Here is a 21,238-nt window from a genome sequence, read left to right as displayed (position 1 = left end):
ATAAAACTCTCCCACCTAAACCTACTTCTTTCAGTGACCTATTGACACAAACATGAAAATAACCATAGGAAGATGCAAAAAGACATTTAGAATGTGTTTATTAAGCCAGTCAAATACAAAACGTCTCACGCAAGATGTGCTTTTGCCCTACAGCAAAAAAACTAAACAAACAAGTAAAATACAACTGCCAGTAATTACAGCATACCTTTCAAAGTGCAAGTCTCAATTCAACATTGACTTATCTCGAATAATTGGCTCAAATAAGGCCTGGCCAAACATATTTACACCAAACTTATTTTGAGGGAAATCCATCTTGTTGAGTCTGAAACACACACAGCCAGAGTGTAATTATTGGCTCGAATCGAAAAGGATATTACATACAGTAGCATTTATTTACCATCAAATCAAATCACATACATATCTAGAGAACTGGAGCACTGTTGTCTGAGCAGGCTCTGTTGACTGTGTGTCACAGCGGTTCACAGGTCTGTCGGAAAGGCGCGAGTTAATATGGAGTTGCTGGTCTTAAGAGTTGACGTCAGAGGTTTTCACTGAGGCGTAGCGGTATTGCTGTGACACCAAGCCTGGAGGATCTCAGTAGTCTCAAATAACAAGCTTTCCTCGTCTCCCGTTCTATGTCATGTGATCAAATCTCACAAAGGCAAGTTTCATTACGCTACTCTGTGAGGTATTAACATTATACACACTCAATCCCCTATCCCTATTCCTCGCAAAAGTATGGAACCAAACCAAACATTCAATCCAGGCAGCACAAGTTGCTTTTGAGAGCGCTCAAAAGTATCCTGAACACAGCGGTACTTGAGCCCACTAGTGGCCATGAAGGTAGGTATATGAGGGAAGGAAATTAGGAAATTAGATGAGGAAAGGAAGCCATTCAAGTCTACTGGGACACCACAACACCGCCAGGATACACGACAACTGATGAGACAGTCCTCTTGAGATGAGTGAACTGCTTTGAGGGCAAATATGTGGAAGACAGACATGTCTGTCTTAGGATGTGTATAAATACTGGAATCTGTGACTACATCTTTAAATCAAGGATGTAAAAGTGCTGCATTCAAATGAGATTAGGTCCATCAGATGGTTTTATATGAGGGGTTTGTGTGTGTGCGTATGTATGTATATATGTGGTACAAACATATGATGTCAATAGCTACAATATATTTGGAGTACATTAACAACATAGAAAGAACAGCATTACTAAAGACAATGATTTACACTTAGTTGCATTGACTATCAAAACAGTAGATTATAAATAAATTATCAATAATCACAACCACGTTTTTGGCATGATACCATCAAAATTCATTTCCCAAAGTTTTTAGTATTTCAACAATCACTTTTGAACAGTTACGTTTATGGTACAGGTCTAGAACATCGATGGTACTGAACAAATCATCATAAATGAAACAACACCCACATTACAATTTCTATGATTCAAATTCCAAGGCAGTTTACCTATCATAATAATCACTGGAATGAATACAAGTAGTCTTGTTATTAAAGGTAGACTCAGCCATATGACTCAGCCATATGACCTAGCTGCAAGATGTGGAATGATTGAATGTTTCACTCGAAGCGGCTCTAAGGGCGCACAAGCCCGGCAAAGCAATTATCCAAGACAATTAACCGCCTGACAGAAAGGCTGGCAAGTGTCTGGTCTTCAATTTGGTTTATCTCTGCCGTTGGCCACCCTGCTCCGTCGTGGCTACATCATGTCGCCAACTCTACCTTTAATGCCAGGGAATTGTTAAACCCTACACGTAACAAAACAAGTTTGTAAAATGTTACATACTTTCAGTGGGACAATCTTTAATTAACAGCAATCACATCGGTATATTGTCTGAAAATGTATTTTGATAATTTCAACCTATTTTAACCAATGACTTCAGTTCCTGCATAGAATCATATGAAGCAGATATTAAATCTCCAAAAAATAATAAGAGGTTAAAACAAAGAATGTAAATAATATTTTATGTATATATTCTGAATAGCGTAAAACAGTGTTTCACAAATAGGCTTATAAAACGCAAGTATAAACAACATTCCAATAGGTTATCTACAGCTCAGTAGGGAAATGATAGTTCAAACCACACCTTGTCAACTCAAAACAAACTGATTCATGCTACTACCCAAGCCCCATTACGTGGGAAGGACCGGCGATGCTTTTAGTGCTTTCCAGGGTCAATGTTCTGTCGCTCCCTTTTTCCAAAACCTGTTGCTGTTGACTGATCTACAAACACAACATGAGAGAAAAAAAGCTTTTACAATCTTTCATCATTGATCATGACCTAACAGTAAAAAAAAAAAAGAAAAAAAAAAAGAGGGTGTCTTTTCTGACAGTTGAAGTTAGCTTGTTTTACTGTCTACAATCTTTCATAGGGTTAGGGTTATGACCTTAACAGTACAACAAGACGTTTAGACATATAGGGGGGGGAGATAGATAGATAGAGAGAGAGAGGTTATGAAAGAGATGGGTGTCTCTTCTCTGACAGTTTAGCTTGTTTGACTGTACCTGCGTTCTCTGGAGGTGGTCGTGAGCCCTCCCCGGTCCCTCTAGCCCCCCTGGGCTGTGGAAAGGATGACTGCCAGGGGAAACCCTGCCCAACAACAAGAGACAGCATCCGTCAGCATCCATCAACAGCTTCACATAACACAACACAACCCACTATTCACCCTCCACCAGTCCAGATCAGGGAAGGTCGGAGGAGGTTCAAATCGGAGGACCGGCTCATTGTAATGCATGGAACGGAATGAGAAGTTGTATCGTACTCATTCCATTCATTACAATGAGCCTGTCCTCCAATTTCTACCTCCACCAGTCCAGATATGCATCCCGTTGGAAGTCCCCTAGGCTAGATATCACCCTGTATGGGACAGAGCAACAACACAACACACCGATACATGTAGAAATGGAACAGTAGAGTGGCTATGACATCATCGGTTCCTATTATAGCTGGTTTAGAACTGGACCTCAGTAAGATGGCTGCCAAATTGTTCCATTCCAGTGCATTAAGTGTCTACGACATCAGTCTATTCAGCGTTCTCCCCAAAGAATGTAAGGCTGGCGCTGCGCCACGCTGTGAACTTGGCGGCACCACTATGTAAACATTTAAGACAAATTAAACTATATATTTAGTAATGACAGTAACTATCCTTAATCGCCAATGACATAGTTGTTAAAAATGAAAGCGTTACGATGTTCCTGAGTGAATTCAGCGTTTTAAGTGTGTTTTTTGCGCATTGACATGAATAAGCGCGAGTTGGGTTTCCATAAAGCAATCCAGCGCCACGCCGTTCAAAAATCCTGGGGAGAACCCTGCTGTTGTTCTGTATCTATGGCAACGCCCCTCTGACAGGCCCTTCCTAATAAGATTGAGTTCAACTGTCTTCCTCTGAGGTGACATCATTTCCTTCCTCTGCAGGGATCTGAGAGACCTGAACAGAGACAGAGTCAGCCCAGTGACAGGCCTCTGTCATACACCTGGCCAACACCACACCTGTCCAGACCTGTTCCAGATCAGAGCAGAGGAACGAGAGGCCACAAGGGACGGGTGACACTGTCCCACAAAACAATCCCCACTTCCTGGCCCTTCCATGTTTGCCAAGTCTGACCTGACTGAATATGTGGAAACCCCTCTTGTTCTGAGAGGGGGGGGGGCTAGGGGGTTGTTTTCTGACCGGGGCCAAAGTCCGTTGAGACCCACCCTGAGAGGGACCCTTACCGGGGTGACAGGCTGGAAGTCTCGTCCGGGGGGCGGCGCGGCTGAGGCGGCAGCAGCAGCAGCGGCGGCCGCCGCCGCGTTGGGCATCCGCGGGGGGAAGTGTATGGGCCAGCCCTCCAGGCCCTGCGGCCCCACCTGCACAAAGGGACCACAGTAGGAGGGGCTCAGCGGGCCGTTCACTGAGCCTGACGCGGGGTCTGACGTACGCCTGTCCTGCTGCGGCGCCTACGAGTGATCACAAGTACACACGTGACCCCCCCGTCAGAGCACAGCCGCTACTCTGAGGTAGCCTAGCGAAGCGTAGCGTAGCCTAGCGCCCTGCCATGGCTTTACACTGAGGTAGCCTAGCATAGCATAGCCTAGCACAGCACCCAGCCATGGCTTTACACTGAGGTAGCCTAGCGTAGCACAGCGTAGCGCCCAGTCATGGCTTTACATTGTGGAACACTGTGGTACTGTTCACCACCCTCTACTGTACCTACAGCACTGCACCATACTGTACTGTAAATGCACAGATCTGGAATAACAGGATAGGTGGAAGCAATATGGTGGAAGGGAAGCGTCCATTGGAAGCCCTAGTTGAAGCCATCGCCACCATATTTCTTACACCCATCTTAGTTTCTACAGATTTGCAAAGACTGAAGGGGTACGGGCGAGGGGTTGTTCTGAGGTATTTATGGCGTTGCATGTCCTGTGTGTATTGTGTCCTGTAGGTGTAGCCGATTCTGTGCCCCAACGTTGCTGTCAGAATTTTAGTGGCCTCTTTCAGTCACGCTGGTTTGCTAGGTTTACCACAGCCATCAGAAGCCAATTTGGGTAGATGCTAAGTGGGATCCTTGAGACTACCCTACCTTAAACCATAACCATTACCTAAACATAACCCTGACCTAACCCTCATCTAACCCTAACCTAACCATAACCCTTACCTTTGACCATTTAAAATCTCAATTCCAATGGGGTTACATCAGAGTCGGGCCGTCCCAAGCATCCCACTTAGCATTTGAGAATGGCCTACCTAGTTAAGCCAGTGGGGGCAGGGGGCTCATCCGAAACAGAGCTCCCGTCCTGTACTGTGTGTTGGTGGTGGGAAGGACAGGCCAGGAGGTACAGTACCTGTTTGTGGTGCTGCATCTGCAGTCTCTCCAGCTTGCATCTCTCTGTCCGCTCCCTCTGACACTCGTTCTGAGCCTGATGGAGCTGAGGGGGAGCCGGGGGTTTGGGGGGGGGGGGGGGGGGGGGGTTAGCAAGATGATGACGATGATTGACGATGTTCAAATTCATGTAAAAAGTCGCAAGTTGAATACAGATTGTTGATAGTAACCATGGCTGTTATAAACCATGGCTGTGTTAGTTAACTATGAATCAGCGGCTTACCCAATTGGTCAGATTGGTCATCTCACCCATCAGCGGCTTACCTGATTGGTCAAATTGGTCATCTGACCCTGCAGTCTTTCCACCTGCCGCCTCAAGTCCTCCTTCTCCTCGTTCATCCTCTCCCGGTCACTCCTCTCTTTCCTGAAGTCCTCCTCAAAGATCTTCACCTGAGACGTGATCAGTGATCAGTGATCAATCGTTATGTAAAGTAATAGAAGTGTGTCTGAGTCTGACTTGATGCTTTGATAACGCACTGTAGTGAGTACATATGAGTGCAAGTAAGCAGCGTGTGTGTGTCTGACCTGCTCCTTAAGCACTGCTTTAAGTGTGTGTGTGTGTCTAACCTGTTCCTTTATCACTGCTTTAACCCATTTGTGCCGGATGCTGCGCTACCCACATTTGAATTTGCCGCCAGTTGCTGCGTAGCGCAGCATTTTTGATTTGTCGTAATTTTCATGAGTGCAGCATATAATGCACTGTCATTGGTTCAAATACACATGAGGTGGGTCTTGTTGATTTTTTAAAACCACGTGAGCACCCAAATGTCGTGTAAATTCAAATGTGCGCAACGCAGCAACCGGCGGTAGATGTCGCGCGGCAGTCGGCACAAATGGGTTAAGGGTGTGTGTGTGTCTAACCTGTTCCTTTAACACCGCTATCTGAGTGAGTAGCTCCTGCTTTCTCAGGTTGTTGGCCCCGTCACCACCGTGGTTCCCCTGGCCAGGAGGGGGAGGCTGGGAGGAGGATGGGGAATGCAGGTTCAGGGCCTCCTCTAAAGCCTGGCCGGAGAGAGGGAGAGAGACAGTTAGATGGAGGGATGGACACACACACACACACACACACACACACACACACACACACACACACACACACACACACACACACACACACACACACACACACACACACACACACACACACACACACACACACACACACCCTGTTGAGGCGTTGGATCTCCTTGTCCTGGTACTCTCTCTGTTTGCTGAGGGGCAGCAGCTGGTCCTGCAGGTATCGTACCTTCTGCTTCAGCTCCACCGTCTCAGAGTTCAGACACTCCTTCTCTCCCTGAAACATCACAGGAACGTTGCCACAACCATCACACGTTACAACAAACCTTAAAAACACACACACGGATGAAACCTTAAACACCACACCATTGGCCCTCACACCTGTAGCACAGTCAGCGTTTAGGCTTAGGTAGCTAGGTTGGCGTAAGTGGCTAGGTTGGCATAAGTGGCTAGGTTGGCGTAGGTAGCTAGGTTGGCGTAAGTGGCTAGGTTGGCGTAGGTATGTTGGGAACAGCATTCAGGGGAAATATCCAAATGACATGAGATGGCAAAGAAAACAAAATTATGATGAGTCATATGAGAAGAGAAGGTCACGGTTGATGAACGACAGTAACGTTTCACAGCGCTCCCGGTCAGGTGAGTGAACCCACACACACACACACGCACGCACCCACACACGCACACACACGCACCCACACACACAGAGATCATGTGGTGCGTGAAGCAGCATTGCGTCTCATTGGAATGTCACATCAGGCAGGGGGGAAAGTACAGAAGCTGTCGTCAGAACCAGAAGTGGTAACAGCACACTTGATTGATTAAAGGGATGACAGTGGAAGAACCAAACCACACGCTACATTCCAGAACCCCACCGCCACACGCTACAGTAGGCTCCTGCAAGGCAGCCGGGTGAGGAGGACCCAGTGAACCATAGCAGTTCTGAGGAGGAAGACACCCGGAGGAGGACGGGCTCATTGGAATGCATGGAACGGAATTGCGTGCATTTGATACCATTCCGAATTCCGTTCCATGCATCACGGTGAGCCCGTCCTCCGATTTCTGCCTCCACTGACGCCCACATGCAAACGGCTGCAAATGGCTGACATGAGGGCCATGTCTTCACTGATACCTTTTCCATCTGCACGTCTGTTTTTCATGCGTACTGTCCATCCAAGTTTGACATATTCAACTCCAATGATTGTATGTTCTAGATTGTGTACGTTTAGACAGATTAAATCCTAATCCTAGCCTAAAATATACCTTCAATGGTGATTTTCTATTCTAAAACATAAACATTATTTAGTCCAGGACTAGGCTTAATCTGTGTCTGGGAGCCAGGCGCCCTGTGTGTGTGTGTGTGTGTGTGTGTGTGTGTGTTCTGGATGTTGTCCCAGTTCTCACCTGCACATTCTCGATCTTAGACTTGGCGAGGAGCAGCTTCTTGTCGTAGTCACGTTGCCGCTGCTCTCGCTCCGCCTCCAGCTCCAGCACGGCCTTCTGGGAGTCGGCCAACCGCTGCCGTAGGTCTGTGATCTGAGGGGGAAGACGAGCATCCATTTAGAGCAGTCGTCTCATTCCCTGGTCTGGTGGACCAACGCGTCAGACTTGGCCTTCATTAAGACAATAGAAAGACTGTCGATAGAGCCTCAGCTTTTCTTTGCATCAATCATCTCCCACAGCACCGGAGCTACCCCTCGAGCAAATGCTTTATTCAGTAAATTCACTCCCACTAAGGCCAGATTTGAGTCGTTGTTATTCCAGGCTTACACGCTCTTTGCGCAATAGCTTGGGGACGAGGTTACTAGATCAGGGAAAGTACACACGACACAGTGCCCACACACAAGAGAGGAAACAAACACTTCTTCACAAACATACACATGTAAAAGACGAGCATTTTTCACTAAAATAAGGGAACTTGCCATCATTTTACTGGAATACTCATACAAACTAATACGGGAATTAGAAAAAAGGCAGTGTGATCCGTAACAATATGGAAGTATGCCCTCACCGAACACTTTATTAGGAACACTATACTACTACTGGGTAGGGCCTCCCTTTGCTCTCAAAACAGCCTCAATTCTTAGTGGCGTTGATTCCACAAGATGTTGGAAACATTCCTTTGAGATTCTGGTCCATGATGACATGATTGCATCACGCGATTCCTGCAGATTTTTCAGGTGCACTTTCAACCTGTGAATCTCCCGTTCTACCACATCCCAAAGGTGTTCTATTGGATTCAGATCCGGTGACTGGGAAGGCCAATGAAGAACACTGAACTCATTGTCATGTTCATGAAACCAGTTTGAGATGACTTTTGCTTTGTGACATGGTGCATTATCATGCTGGAAGTAGCCATTAGAAGATGGATAAATTGTGGCCATGAAGGGATGCACATGGTCAGCAACAATACTCAAATAGGCTGTGGCATTCCAGCGATGATTGATTGGTATTAATGGGCCCAAAGTGTGCCAAGAAAATTCCTAATAAAGTACTTGGTGAGTGTATATGCAACTTGATCCTAAAAAAAAAATATATTGTAGTAATCACGGACTTTCAACACATATGAAATATGTGAATAAGAAATATGCACATCAGTGGAGGTGGAAATCGGAGGACTGTAATGCACGCGTGTTTGATACCATTCCTCATCCCATTCCATGCATTACAATGAGCCCAGTCCTCCGATTTCTACCTCCACCAGCCTCCCGTGGTGCACATGATAGACAGGCTCCAGCTGTAAAGCAGGTCATTGTTGTTTTGATGGAGATCAAGCTAGGCTGCATCATGAACTGATGTGCACCTACAATAAATACACACACTCACACACCTACAATAAATACACACACTCACACACCTACAATAAATACACACACTCACACACACCTACAATAAATACACACACTCACACACACCTACAATAAATACACACACTCACACACACTGGGTGATAACTGTTTTTGTGTATAGACCATCTGAATGACGCAAACGGATATACAGAACGGTGTGTGTGTGTGTGTACAACCTGTTACTTTATCACGCGCGTGTGTGTGTGTGGGAGTGTGAGTGTGTGTGTGTGTGTGTGTATATATATATGAGTGAGTGTGAGAGTGTGTGTGTGTGTGTGTGTGTGTGTGGGAGTGTATGAGAGTGTATGAGAGTGTGTGTACATGTGTGTGTGTGTGTGTATATATATATATATGAGTGTGTGTGTGTGTGTGCTGGCTGGCCCCTGACTGCACTACAACAGGAAGTCAGTGGCTACCAGAGAGGTGAGGGAAATTCTAGCTGAGGTGTGACGGGGCCCTGTAGTTGGCACTATGCCATCCACTAAAACTGCACTTTTTCCACTACACACACACACACACACACACACACACACACCTACGTCACTAAGGTGGCAGCACATGCAGGGGGGTCATGACCTCTCTAATTGGGTCACAGGCGGTCTGACACCCTGACATCTGTGGGGCTGATATGAGTAAGATGGAAAGCACCATCATAAATTCTCTCTGAGTCCAGGTAGACATCGGCACAGATCTTGGATCAGCTTACTCAACCCTTAATCTTTAAAATATCAACCATCAAGGTGGTACAATGTGAAAGTGGTCCTAGACCAGTGTGAGGACAGATGACTCCATCCTTTACACGCCGTGACAGGTGACACAACTATACCTTCTGTTCAAACTGTGACTTCATGGAATTCCACTGAATGTCCCACTGCTTGTTTACTTCCAGAACCTGCCAGAGAGAGAGAGAGAGAGAACGGAGAAAGTTATTATTATGACATCATAACACGCGATATGACAAAAAGGTTTCACACTCGTTCGGTTTTCCCATTATGGCAAAAGCAGACAGAGCGTAACATTTGGAAAGAGACTCACATCCTTCCTCTGCTTCTCCAAAAGCTTGATCTTCTTCTCGTACAGCTCTGGGTCACAAGGCCTGGTCTGGGTTTTCTCTGTCGCTTTCCCACTCTGAGGGGGATATGAAAACCATCTTAAATTCCCCTCACTTTAAAAGGTTGTTTTTCATTCATTCTTTATATATTGGATAGAGATAGTGAAGAAAGACAGGAAAGTAAGGAGGGAGGGTATGTCAAGAGGGTATGTCAGCAGGCCGGGTTCTAACCCATGCCAACATGGGCATATGTGTACACTGTAGGCCACGGTGCTAGACCACTGGACCACCCCAGGCCACTAATTACTCCTCACTTTAACCATTCTCTCACGTGTCAATCAATCAAAGGGGCGGCTAGCATCTCCCAAACATCACAATGAATATGCATCAGCATCAAGTGTTCATTTTCAACCTCACCCAATGTGGGAATAAGGAGATGTAGATGTAGTAGTAGTAGTAGCACGCACACACACACACACACACACACACACACACACACACACACACACACACACACGATGGAGAAGTCAACCACATCTGACAATGTACTGTACATGACTATCAGTGCTAACTATGCATTCTCAGTACACTGATGCCTGGCAAGACTGATTCATAGTACAGTAAGCCACCCAGTATGGAAACCATCTTATTTACATCTAGGGTATTTACAAAGGCCACGCACGCTTCTACTGTCTATTAATAGACATCTACAGTATGTCCTAGATAGATTCCTAGAAATCTATGCCCGCTGAATCAGACAGCTATTCAGCAAATTCACATACCTTCTGCGGGGTTGTGACCTCCATCTTGGATCTAGCACTTGCAGTTTCCTCCTTCGCCACCTCTTCTTTGGCTTCTGGAAGATCTGTCTCAGTTGGCTCTCCTCCTCCGCCAGTGACCAGCAACTTCAGCTTCAGGTTCTCCTGCCTACGGTGGCCAGAGTGAACACAGAGGTAGTTTAGTAGCACAGAGCCCATATTGAACACAGCGGCAGGATGTCCACTGGGAAGACCCAATCATACCAGCAGGGAGTTACTGTGACAATACGGGAAAACATTAGGCTACAACTCAAACAAAAGTGAAAGCTCGACCAACTGTCACTGTGTTTAATGAAGCGCCAACAACTTCAAGGTTGAGGAGGAAGATAGAATCACTGGCAGTCATAAAGACATAAAAAAGGAGGGGAATCACAAACCTCAAAATAAGTCCGCTCATTGTTTGCTCATCTGAAGATTGGTGAGTGATATTCCTTACTAAGTCAAACTAAGATGACACTTCAGAGACGTTTACAGTGAGCAGATATCCTCTTTCTTTTCACAGGAACAAGATCACCAGCCAAAAGGAGTTTGAGGTCAAAGCAACATTCAGGGAGAAAGGAAAGATCACCTCAGTTGCTCCAAGTCTCGGTTTCTGTACTGAAGATCCTCTTCCATTTTCTTCCGCAGTTCGTTGTTCTCTTGCCTGAGCTGTTCACAAAGCGTCTGCAAACCAAAAATCATGATCATTAGCAATATTGAAACGTAGAAACCGTCTCTTATATCAAGACAAAACACTATCCTTCACTATCAAACTCTGGTCTCATTATCCTTCTCTGTCAAACTCTGGTCTCACAAATTCCTTTGAATTTCTTTATATACACATATATCCACCAAACTGGGTCCATAAATTAAAGCAGCTACTTTTTGTAAATAGTACTATGTTTTACATAACAATGACATGAGACAAAACAGGTTTCTGGCAAAAATCTGGCACAATAGTTCTCTATACTGAATTTCCTGTTTGTGTTCTTTCCAAAGAGTTGTTTTCATACATGTTTCCAGTAGTCATGAAAGATAACTGGGTTTTTAGTGCTGCATGCTTAACTGCTTGTTTTGTCTGTCTGTCTGTGAGTGAGTGAGTGTGTCTCCATCTACTATGGCTATCAGCCTCTGTCTGCCTACCAATCTCCTTCTCTCCTCTCATCTATACACCCATCTACCAGGGGAGGCTGGTGGAGGTAGAAATCGGAGAACGGTCATGTTTGATACCATTCCTCATTCCGTTCCATGCATTACAATGAACCCGTCCTCCGATTTCTACCTCTACTAGCCTCCCCTGCCATCTACCCATCGGCCTCCCCTAGTTCACCTGCAGGAGGGAGGTCCTCTGCTCATTCTTCTGGACCTTTGAGGAGAGGTGGTGAAACTCCACGGCCATGCGGCCCAGGTGAGCCAGCAGCTGGTTGGGGTTGGACTCCTCAGCGAAGATGCTGAAGGAGCTCTCCAGCCTCTGGAGCTGACTGGCCAACTCCAGGTTCTCCTGAGGCAGAGGCCCAGATCCAGCTACGACCTGGGGATGACAACAGGCAGAGTCAGTCCCTCCTTCCTGGGTTGAAATGGGAAGGGCAGATACTGTGTTCATCACCGCAGGGGCAATTCCTTTGTCAATACAGCCACCATTTATAAAAAATAAAAATAAAAAAACAGCAGACAGAAAAACATAATCACCACATTACAAACACAGAACATATATATAAAAAGGTGGAAAGCAACCATGTTAATGCATGTAAAGAACCATATCCTCACCCCTCTCTCAAACACTCACCACATAGCTGTGGCATGACTGACTAGACAGTCACATGCCAAATCTTTCTATACCCACCCACCCCCACCCACACCCACACCCACACACATACACATACACATACACATACACATACACATACACATACACAATTATCTCAATGACACTTTTCCCAGTCAGGCATTCCCAAATGTGTGTGTGAGTCAGTGGTTTGACTCCGATCCGTAATAATCTTGGACTTTCCCCTAGCTGACTCAGTCTGGAGCTCCCAGTATTGAGTTTGTTGTTGAGTCACCACAAACACAATAAGTTCCTGACATCAGAGAAACAGTAAATGAAACTTAAGAGTTTTTTGTTCTTTTTCTCAAGCTCTTAGTGTCCAGGTAAGGTAAGATGTTGTGGTTGTTGGAAATTCAGTATAGACCTTACACTCCTAGAATCAACTGATAACCTTCCCAATTTGTTTAAAAATGTATTGTTTTATTGTTCTATTTTGTAAATTTGTTATTGCTATTTTGTTAATATTTTGCTTTTTGGTAAATTTCTTGTCAATATTTGCCATTGTTTTTTCTGTCCCATGCACCAACCTCACCAAGTCAATTTTCTGTATGTGCAAATATATACTTGGCCAAATAAAATAATTCTGATTTTGATTCCAAGCCCTCCAAGTTTAAGTTCAAATTTGGCTTTATTTATCCCGCATGGGGCAATTTCTGTTACAACAAATAAACGGCCCCCATCAGGCCTGGTACTTACCGTTTGCGTATCTGTGGTCTTCTCCTCCATATTCACGAGCTCAAACTCTGACAGACCCTCCTACAAGAACCAAACAGATGAGCAGGAACATGGGAATCATGAGAAGAACGCTACTACTTCAGTTTTCAGGAAGCTAAAAACCAACCAGCCAAACCAGACATTCCTGATACAAAATACCTGATTTTCAAAACACCTGGAGAACACAACACATCAATATGACATAATAATAAATCTATAGAGTGCAGAGACCTCCCAACTGGACCATGAACTGCACCCCAAAACCTCCAAGAACAATTACAGCCTAGCCTGCATCCTCTATGTTATGTTTTTAGTTGTGTCCATCCATACACTTACACTCGGCTGCTCGGCCTGGAGAGTCTTTCCTGACTGGCACGGCTGCCCCTCCCTCTGGTCGGCACTGGGGTGCCCATGAGGCTTACCCTGACCTGAAAAGGTCAAGTTCAAAGGTCATAACATGATAACGAACCTGAGCTGAAAGGGGGTCATAACACAGTAACATTGCAGTGTCGGCAACCACTTACGGACATCTTCAGTTGCTTAATGAACACTCTTCATAGTGGTTTAACACAATCTACACATGTAATGTACATGTAATCTACACGTGGTCCTCTGTGGCCCAGATAGAGCATGGTGCTAACAACGCTTAGGTCGTGGGTTCGATTCCTGCTGGGACCATATATACTGACAAATGTATACACTCACTGCACTGTAACTCGCATTAGATAAGAGCGTCAGCTAAATGTCATATAGTATATACAGCTATATTATATTAATGTATGTACAACGTACCCTGTGTCTCTGTCTGCACGGGCCCTCCCATACACAGGCTGGTAGCGAAGCTGGAGGTGGAGGACTTGAGGGCCTCATTGTCTCTCACCAGCTCCTCCACTCTCTGCCGAAGCTTTGACGCCTCTGTCTGAGACTCCTCCAACAAATCTCCTACAAATCAAAATCAGTGGGCGATGTTTTTAAAGATTTGTATCTAACCTTTATTCATCTAGGTTTCTCTCAGTGAGATCACAACCACTTTTTAAAACAGGGACATGATCTCAGACAGGCAGCAGGATCAACCGTCAAAGTAACCACCAATGATACAGGCTGTGGCGTAACTGTTCATGAGAATTCATTTCAGAAGCAGACAGTATCTGGTGAACGTATGATGAGTCAAGACTAAACCACTCTGACCTCTAAGTCACACTCACTCAGACACTTGCCACACAAAAATTCACTGCAAACATTACAGCACATTGTCACAAAATGTAATCTGGTTTCACCACATTCCTCCTTCAGACAATGACATGAGACAATGGAATTTGAACGCATTAGTCACAGAAATCATTAGGTGCGCAAGGGCAGTGTTCATGGGTAAGTGGGTGCAACTTGGTTGGCATATGGTAGAAGCCAAGATAAAGGTTGTGCATTGCATTGGCTGGTAATAATCTGAATAACCCTAAAAGTGATGTGCTGCATCTCCTTACCATTAAAGGTATAGTTCACCAAATGTTTGCATTTTAATGACAACGTTTGCACCATGAAAAGAGTACGAAAGAGAACTGGCAACAATTTTGACTCTCTTTTTACTTTAACAGACTTTAATTAGACTACAGCTAATATCGTTCACTAGCCCTGAATCTTAGAAACGGTTAGCAAGGAACAGCTGTGAATCTTAGAAACAGCCTAGAAGGCTGGTTAGCAAGGAACAGCTGTGAATCTTAGAAACAGCCGAGAAGCCTGGTTAGCAAAGAACAACTGTCAGTCTTAGAAACAGCCGAGAAGCCTGGTTACCAAGGAAGAGCCGTAAGCTAAACCAACCACTCTGCTTCCAATAAAAAAATAAAAAAACCTACCTAAGCTCTTCAGCCCCTTCATCCTCTCTCTCAGCACGCTGTTCTCCTCCAGGAGCTGTCTGTAGCTGCTGCCGCTGCCAGCCTCCTCCCTGGCCTTGGCCTCACCCCCGCCTGGGTCGTAGATACGGTAGGGCCCTTTTCCTTCCATCGCCACGGCTTCACTTACCAAGCATGGTGCTCTGAACTGAGGACACAGGACAGAAAGGTCAGCAGCTGTCCTTATGGAGGTTATACTGTTGGCGTGTTTATCACTGTTGTGTCAAAGGAGAGACTATAGACCTGTCACGCAAAGGCTATGGGGGGAAAAAACACATTGAAGAATGTTTACATTCCAGGCTGTACAGGTTTGGTTTTGTAACTTCTTTGTTTGGTTCCCCCACCTGCACCCTGAACCATTTACAATGCAAACAAGAGACACATTTGAATGGCCCTGTATCAAAGGGGACTTCTGCAAAGCTATTTCTGGACACATTTGAATGAACACAATTATGTTATCAAGTCATAAGAGTTTACTGTATGTTGTCAGAAGGTTATGAAAATTTCACTTGTCACACGTCCTTGGAGAATGAGCATGCGGTGTCAGGCAAAACTTCCAACGTTATGATAGGGCTATTTTAAATGGTTCACCAGTCAGAGACGCATGATGCATTCACAGAAACACAGTGGCTAATTGTAAAGCAACCAAATGATTACACACACACACACACACACACACAGCATGAGGCACTGAAAATACTGTAGCGCAGATCAAGTTGCGGTTTTCACAAAAGCACATATACGATACAAAAAGTTTGCCAAGGCAAAATATTTGGAATGAAATGGACAGCCGTGTCCATGAAATACATCCTGAGACGTAATATTACCACTTTGGCGTCTTTTCGGCCTCTCTTTCTCTCTTCGTTCATTATTGACTGGAAGATGTGGCTAAAGTATCCAGTCCCGATAAGATAGGGTTCCCTGATTAGAGATAAAATGGCAAGCGGGCACCGAATGAGCAGCTACACCATCTCTCGCATGCCAGGATGAGTATCGCGGTCCAGCATCTGACAGCTGGCGCTGGCTAACCAACTCTAGCTGTCAAATTAAATGGCAAGACAAGTATCTAAACACGCAATGATGACTAGTAGCTAGCCAGGCTAGTGAAACTACGAACAGGTAGTTGGCTAGTCAGCAGCTGAAAGGATAGCTAATTCGGTAGGGTTGGTAGGTAGGTAGCTAACTAGCTAGCTAAGCGCTGTCAAAGTGAAAGTAATTCTACAAACAGCTAATGCTAACATCGACCTAGCTAGCTAGCTAGCTAAACTGGCTAACATTGATAGCTGATTGTCATGCAAATTGTAAACATGACTGAAGAGCTCAGATGCTATCTTTAGCCGACTAGCCAGCCATTTACAACGGAACAAGACTGGTGTCTGTCTCAAAACAAGCCTCCGGACCAAGTAGCATCACGTTAATTCCATGATAAACCAAAAGAACAAAGAGATCTTTAGCTTGTATTAGCTACCTTTCTGCTCCTTCGCCCAGACACCAATTGCGGAAGTAGTCACTGTGCTCTGTACGTAACCTGCCTGGGAAATTCCACCTCGCTAACGTTTTGTAAACAGCTGAGGTTGACAACGGAGCACACCAATGCAGAAGCCAGACGCTCGCTACTGTCATTCTACTCTGTTAAAGAGACAGGGTAGGATTGTGAAATCCTTTAGGCTTTGCAGATAAGTCCTAAAAGCCTGTAATTGTTGGCTGGTGTATTTCAAACAGGGTAGGAGTATTTATTGGGAAATCCTACATGTCGCAAACAGGGTAGGGATTTTTTTTTTGTGAAATCCTTTAGGCTTTAGCGTTCGCCTGTATTGCAAACACCGCACACATACTATAGGCCTATCATTTGTTGATGCAAATTGAAATTTGGAAAAGTTTGACATGAGCAAAGTATCGTAAATACTGACATTCGTGTCAACCAAGAGTAGGTCAACATTAGATCTAACCTACTGTCTGCTAAATTGCAGGGATACTTACATAAATACATCAGGCAAAATGCATTGATAACTGCAACAAATTAAACTGCTGAGATGGATTAAGAATGGGTTCCATCGGAGAATGGCCGATGTGGGCCTATGTGTATCTTATTTGGACATCCAATGGTGACATCTTGTGGTCATTAAAAGAACGTGGATTCTTTTTTTTATGAGTTTATTGACCTCCGGTATTATTTTTCATGCAGACAGCGCTGAACTCTAGCCACACTATTCAGTCAGATTTAGATAGACTGAGCTCACAGTAAGGGACAGTGTTTAGATCTCAGGAAAAGTTACCCATACAAGGCTACAGTACCTCATATTCTGTCCCTTCCATAGACATATACATAAGATATACACTCACTGGCCACTTTATTAGGTACACCTTGCTAGTACTGGGTTGGGCCCCCTTTTGTAGCCCATCTGCTTCAAGGTTCGACGTGTTGTGCATTCAGAGATGGTCTTCTGCATACCTTGGTTGTAACAAGTGGTTATTTGAGTTACTGTTGCCTTTCTATCATCTCGAACCAGTCTGGCCATTCTCCTCTGACCTCTGGCATCAACAAGGCATTTTCGCCCAGAGAACTGCCACTCACTGGATATTTTCTCTTTTTTTTTTGGACCATTCTCTATAAACCCTAGAGATGGTTGTGCGTGAAAATCCCAGTAGATCAGCAGTTTTTGAAATACTCAGACCAGCCCGCCTGGCACCAACAACCATGCCACGTTCAAAGTTCCTTAAATCACCTTTCTTCCCCATTCTGATGCTCAGTTTGAACTTCAGCAGGTCGTCTTGACCATGTCTACATGCCTAAATGCATTGAGTTGCTTCCATGTGATTGGCTGATTAGATATTTGCGTTACCGAGCAGTAGAACAGGTGTACCTAATAAAGTGGCCGGTGAGTGTATGTTTATACATCATTGTTCCATTCACACTCCTTCTCCACAGCCAGCAACACAGACGGAGAGATACTACTAGGGGAGGCTGGTGGAGGTAGAAATCAGAGGACAGGCTCATTATAATGTGTGGAATGGAATGAGGAATGGTATCAAACACGTACATTTGATGCAATTCCTCATTCGATTCCATGCATTACAATGAGCCCGTCCTCCAATTTCTGCCTCCACCAGCCTCCCCTGACAGATAATGAGATACTACATACTGTAGCTCTATGATTCAAGTTCCATGCATGATGCGTGTTTCCTCTACCATTGAATAGGCAGGGCGGGCCCATTGACTGTAAAAGGGCGGGTCCCCCTGCCTGGATCTGTTTGCCCTGCCTAGAACAAAAAAAAGCCTAAGCCGGCCTAAGATCTGAGGGAAACACTGCATGACACACCTCAAACAACTGGTATTGGATTCTGGTTGTCAATAGGTGAGGCCTAGGCCTATAGACCCCCCGAATCAATAGTTTCCACGACAAGTCACATAACCTAGGCTACGCTTCCTGGAACAAGCAGACACTATACTGGACATTGAACACAATGGCCGTTTGAAAACACGCTGTCTGTCAGAACACATTATCCCCCACACACTAATGTAGACTATCTGTGTACAGGTTCTTTTTTGTTTGTCTTTTAGGGCTTTTCTGCTTTTATTGGGAAAGAGACAGTAGAGATTGACAGGAGGATGAAAGAGAGAAAGGAGGGATGACATGCAAGATATGTCAACAGTCAGAATCGAACCAGGAACCTTGCGATGATGTGGTATGCGCATTAGTGTACTACACCACTGAGCACACCTGTCTACCTGTCTACTGATAGACTTATTAGTTTTCAGAACAAAAATATGTCCTAATTTCTCAGGCAAAGCAGTCGTAATCACAAAGCTACAATTCGACATGCAACCCCTTACCAACAAGTCCATTCTTCATCAGCTGCTTGGGCTGAGTCATTCAAAGAAGCAGTTTCACCAATATTGTGTCATCAACTTTTGATAACAAAACATTTTAAAGATATTTATTATCAGCTTGATCTGTGCCACATTGTTTTGGCTTTTGCTCCTGCACTAAAGAGTTGCATAATGCACCTGGAAATACTATGAGTGATTTACAAAGGTTTTGAAACTCCACTTGCAGAATAAGCCCTGCTTTGAAGGACTGGCTGTCACTGGCACATTAGGGGTTATTTATCATAACCATTTTAATTTGCATTGATGCTGTGTACAATTTGTGATTTGCTTTTGAGTAAAAAAAAATATTCCCAACAATGATCTCGAAACATTTACAACTAATTGTTTTAGCAAAATGTTCAATTAAAAGAATACAATAGCATTAAAGAGATGCAATGAGTTGTTTTATAATATGGTAAATTACACCCAAATATACATTTTCAATGAAAGAAATTACCGCAAATTATCAATACAAATTAAACCAATATATTATTTTTTCACTGTCATAATTTAGGCCGATGTTACACACATTCAGATGACATTCTGTGCAAACCAAAAGTAAAAAAAAACCATCAAGACAAGAGGGAAATAAGATATTAGAGGAATTTTCTCAAATCCTAAAATAAAATAAAATCTTTCTATACATTTCAACAAAACTAAACAAACATAATACACTCACCCACACATTTTGCTTCTGTCCGAGGCACGCTTTTTAAGGAAACTGGTGAATAGGGGGGGAAGCAATTTCACTGTGTTTTAGACCTGGGGAATTCCCACATAGTGAAAGGCCCTGATATCCTCAGCCCAAAAATGGGGACCTGGTATCTGTCCAAGTGCGTAGTCTGCCTACAGTGAACAGAAACAGCAAACAGAAACAGTCAGGACTACTCGATGGTATTTCTTTTACAATATTAAAACACATTATTATCGAGAGTGAGTTATATAGACTCTTTATGGGTCAAAACAAAGCAGTTTTTGACCCATATAACTGAGGTTTCACTTATACATTAGGCCAACTCTTTGCACAATTACACGACACAGCTGTAAATGTTAATATCAACATACAGTACATAGGCTACATGTGTACTATAGCTTTATGCTCTGGGTAAAGGCCCAGTATGAAGAATCAGACTTAACAGAAGAAGGTTCCAACAGAACATTCCTGTCAATGTCAAGGTGCATAAGAGTCCTGAAGAATGAAGAGCTGCATTATCTTATATACACAGTATATGTCATACCGCAAATTATGACAAACTGGAAGAGAATCAAACACAAATGTATAGTTCACAGCTGTCAACCAGCCTCCCCTCAACACTCCAACAACATATTATATGTTGACATGCGTTGGGTTAGTGTGGAAGTGAGGTGTGCTATTGCATTTCTCTCTCAATAAGTCAATTAACATCAAATGAAGCATTTTGTGGTTGTAAGTGTGCAATCTCCTAAAGTGAGCATTTGACTGCTGCAGACTGTGCTTGTTGCCATGGATTTTGGCCTAATGCAGGGGATTTCCTAGCCTCTCACAGGCCCTTTTTTTTCTTCTTTCCTCTTTTAACTCAAAGATGCCCTGACAACAGCTGCATACACACACACACACACACACACACACACACACACACACATGCATACACACACAGACACGCACACATACAGACACATATGCAAACACACACACACACACACACACATGCATACACACACAGACACACACACACATATGCAAACACGCACGCCCACACGCACACGCACACACACACACACACACACACACACACACACACACACACACACACACACACACACACACACACAGTGAGCTGAGACACAGACTATTATAGAGAAAATGTAAAGACCTTAGTCAATAAACAGCTATCTGATTCACTATCTGACACACTATCTGTAGCAGAGGCCAGATATATTGTCACTGCCTCATAGTTTTACCAAGAAATGAAGCTGTACTGTTTGTACAAAAACATTATCAGCCACTGCTTCCCCAAGGTGCTATATTCTCCTTGTCGCTTATGCCCTACAGACATGTTTTCGAAATGGGTGGATGGATAATAATAGCATTGATGTCTAGTTAGCAACCACCGAAAATTGCTCCATCAGAAGACCCGTTTTTGCTTTGAAGACTGATCACATAATAGAGTCTTTAAAATGGGCATCAAACAGCTTTATGAGCCACTGTAATTTATGAGACGAAGGAGACCACAACCGATTCCACTTTTCAAGGATAGTAAATGTTCATGTATAGTTTGTTCAGTAGGTGCGGCAATGAATTATAACAGGGAGTTTCCTGATGCTAAATCTCCTCTCTCCCTTTCTGCTCTGCCCAGC

At 44.3% G+C, this 21,238-nt stretch overlaps 1 protein-coding gene across 6 annotated transcripts; it reads right to left on the bottom strand.

Annotated features, from left to right (window-relative positions):
- Positions 1 to 81: 81 nt before the first annotated feature.
- On the bottom strand, positions 82 to 19,607 carry tnip1 (TNFAIP3 interacting protein 1). Of its 6 annotated transcripts, XR_014554650.1 has the most exons (19): positions 15,858 to 16,115; positions 14,995 to 15,178; positions 13,937 to 14,086; positions 13,481 to 13,572; positions 13,127 to 13,186; positions 11,936 to 12,136; positions 11,195 to 11,289; positions 10,591 to 10,735; positions 9,793 to 9,885; positions 9,584 to 9,649; positions 7,313 to 7,444; positions 6,060 to 6,188; positions 5,759 to 5,899; positions 5,162 to 5,287; positions 4,860 to 4,943; positions 3,747 to 3,971; positions 2,537 to 2,621; positions 2,118 to 2,254; positions 82 to 1,778 (listed from the first exon to the last, which is right to left on the bottom strand). XR_014554650.1 is itself a non-coding variant. In XM_083686677.1 (18 exons), exons 2-18 carry the CDS (start codon positions 15,140 to 15,142, stop codon positions 2,190 to 2,192), a joined length of 2,037 nt encoding a protein of 678 aa, XP_083542803.1. In that variant the 5' UTR covers positions 15,143 to 15,178; positions 19,581 to 19,607; the 3' UTR covers positions 82 to 2,189. The 6 variants fall into 6 exon arrangements, 5 of the variants coding, with proteins under 5 accessions (XP_083542803.1, XP_083542802.1, XP_083542801.1 ...); XM_083686677.1 differs by lacking the exon at positions 15,858 to 16,115 and adding an exon at positions 19,581 to 19,607 and having other exon boundaries at positions 82 to 2,254; XM_083686676.1 differs by lacking the exon at positions 15,858 to 16,115 and adding an exon at positions 16,499 to 16,612 and having other exon boundaries at positions 82 to 2,254.
- Between the last annotated feature and the right edge of the window lie 1,631 nt (positions 19,608 to 21,238).

This window comes from Argentina silus (assembly GCF_951799395.1).
Source record: "Argentina silus genome assembly, chromosome: 15".
NCBI classification, from domain to species: Eukaryota; Metazoa; Chordata; class Actinopteri; order Argentiniformes; family Argentinidae; genus Argentina; species Argentina silus.
The sequence above is the reverse complement of the archived record's forward strand: the minus strand, read 5'-3'. Positions and strand labels throughout refer to the sequence as shown.

Bases quoted from the DNA above. Each gene is read 5' to 3' on its own strand.
- tnip1 (XM_083686675.1), bottom strand. From the start codon at position 15,899: ATGAACGAAGAGAGAAAGAGAGGCCGAAAAGACGCCAAAGTG. The intron at 10,736-11,194 runs GTGATCTTTCCT...TGGCCACCGTAG, and splicing joins CGAGACTTGGAGCAACTGAG to GCAGGAGAACCTGAAGCTGA. The intron at 5,900-6,059 runs GTGTGTGTGTGT...CTCTCCGGCCAG, and splicing joins AGATCCAACGCCTCAACAGG to GCTTTAGAGGAGGCCCTGAA.